The 2,381-nt window shown below is 39.3% G+C and overlaps 1 protein-coding gene across 1 annotated transcript; it reads right to left on the bottom strand.

Moving 5' to 3' along the window:
- Window positions 1-204: 204 nt before the first annotated feature.
- LOC106458806 (F-box/LRR-repeat protein 14-like) lies at window positions 205-2,173 on the bottom strand. The gene has a single exon (XM_013918354.2). It carries the CDS (start codon window positions 2,079-2,081, stop codon window positions 789-791), a length of 1,293 nt encoding a protein of 430 aa, XP_013773808.1. The 5' UTR covers window positions 2,082-2,173; the 3' UTR covers window positions 205-788.
- Window positions 2,174-2,381: the final 208 nt, after the last annotated feature.

Genomic DNA, 2,381 nt, shown 5'->3' with positions numbered 1-2,381 from the left:
CATTATGTACCGAAAAAATAAACTATAATCAAAATATTGTTTTGTGTGACAAACATATTCCCGTAGTTAAAACTATTAAATTGAGACACAATGCAAATACTTCGCTTGAAATAATATTAACTAAGAATTATGATGTATATCAAGCTGCATGGTTTTGTTTTTATTACTACAATTTAAGAAAAATCATCACTAATAAACATCATATTGTTTCGACATCAGGTGATATTTTATTCCTTTTGTTACATAATTAAATTCAAAAACAATACTTTTGAGCACCTTTGATTCATAACAAGTAGCCTAAGTGGTTGTTGAACTGTACAGCATTCAGACTCATTTCTGAATGCTTACGCTAAACTCTACAGCTCTTGTTTCATATCTACACTCCTATGATTACATAAAAGGTGCACGAATATGGAATAAAACACATCTCAGTAAGATAACAAAACCGATTCATCTAATTACATATTAATAAATCTGCACCTTGCAGTTGCTGCCCCTAATATCACAACTTGAAAAACATATAGCTTTTAAGTGTTTCGTTTCGGTTCTGTTTAGCCTAGTTGTACGGTTCAGAGATCCTCTATTAATCTCAACGTTTTCCTTTTTTTTATATCATAATGTATAAACAAGTAGAATACCGTTCAGTACTAACTCCTAACACATCCCATTACACAGAACATAAACATCTTGTGATGGTGAAGTTAACCAAGTGGACGGTTGACAAACAGAGTGTATACCTGGATGATCTAGGCCATGACGACATGCACACACATATATAAATGGCACTCTTACTTATATTTTACAGTTCCTATTAAACTATGAAGTCCACTACCAATTTCCTTTGGTTTCGGAAGACCACCATTATGTTCTCGCTGCCATAAGCCAAGATTTAAAACTGCAAGATTTGGTATCTGCATAATTTTCTCAAGACCTACTGTTGTGATCTTCGTACATCCGTACAGGTCTATACACTGTAAGTGATGAAGATGATCCGCTATAAGGCTAAGTCCCTTATCCGTAACCCTACAACACTGACCAATATTTAAGGTATGCAGATCAGACAGAGTACGTGCCACACGGCTTAGCCCTTCATCACTAATTGGACAAGCGTTCAAACTGAGGCTGCGCAGGTTAAACAAACCTTGAGATATATGCAGAAGACCCTGGTCACTTACCTTATCACAAAAACTAACGTCCAGAATGGTCACTCTTGACCCACCTTCGGCCAAATATGCCATTCCAATATCAGAAATGTTGTCGCAGCTGCGAAGGTTGAGTTCACGTACAGTCGACAGCCGCGCTAAATGTTTCAGCCCCGAATCTGTAACTCCAGCACAGAAGCTAAGATTGATACTCTTAAGATGCAACACACCGTGGCTGAGATGCCGTAAGGCTTCGTCAGTTATTTTCTGGCAGTCCTGAAGGCCTAAGTTTTCCAAACCCACAGCTCCACTTCCACTCTCTAGGGACAGACCAGCCAAATCTGCAATTCCTTTATCAGAGATGTGACGACAACTCCTCAGATTTAACACTCGAAGTTTTTTCAGTTTTGAGGCGATAAAACGTAGACCTTCGTTTGTGATGTTGCTGCAACCACCGAGATAGAGAACTTCTAAATAACTAACACATTGGGCTATACGATTAAGACTGGAGTCTGTAATTTGTTTACACATGCTAAGGTTAAGGATTGTGAGTGACGGCACTTCGAGGACCATGGCGTGGTTTAACCAAGAGTCTGTCAGATTATAACAGCCGCTCAGATTAAGAGATTCTATATTTGGTAGCCTTTGCACAACGTCCCGTAGACTTTTGCGTAAACTAAGCACTTGTACACGACGGATGCCTCGACGCAGTAAACTCGGAAACAAAGACGGGTTGGCGCGCCTCAAGTGTAGCCGGGCTTCTACGCCTCGCCACACGGACTTATGATAGGCGGCTTCCCGCCACGCTTTACAAACCTGTGCCGCACGGCCCTTGTCCTTAACGTCGAGGTAGCTAAATATAAGTGCTAAAATCTCTGGATACAAACAAGAAACATGTGCCGTCTTCACCTCAAGTGAACTAAAATCCATATCTTCCATAGTAGAATGTAAAGAGAAGACTAAAAGACAGAATTTAAGCACATTTTCTCATACGTGTAAACAGCTACAATCTACAACACTAGTTATGGTTCCTTCACGGCCACCTAGACGCTACAGTGGCGCCCTCTCAAAATGGCGAAGTATCGAGCACGCTGTTCGATTTTCGAGCTCCTAAACTGTGTCATTCTAATATATTATAAATATAATAGAGCGTTATCGGGTGCGTTTAATTAAAGAGTGTTACGATAAAGTTTTTTTTACTTACGTTGTAATTTACTTTAGACTTTTATTTTATTGATA

The sequence above is a fragment of the Limulus polyphemus genome, unplaced genomic scaffold (genome assembly GCF_000517525.1).
Source record: "Limulus polyphemus unplaced genomic scaffold, Limulus_polyphemus-2.1.2 Scaffold518, whole genome shotgun sequence".
Taxonomy (NCBI): Eukaryota; Metazoa; Arthropoda; class Merostomata; order Xiphosura; family Limulidae; genus Limulus; species Limulus polyphemus.
This window is presented reverse-complemented; position numbering and strand designations above follow the sequence as displayed.

What these genes read in the sequence shown, in the direction of transcription:
- LOC106458806 (XM_013918354.2), bottom strand. Translation starts at nt 2,081, where the DNA reads ATGGAAGATATGGATTTTAGTTCACTTGAGGTGAAGACGGCACATGTT.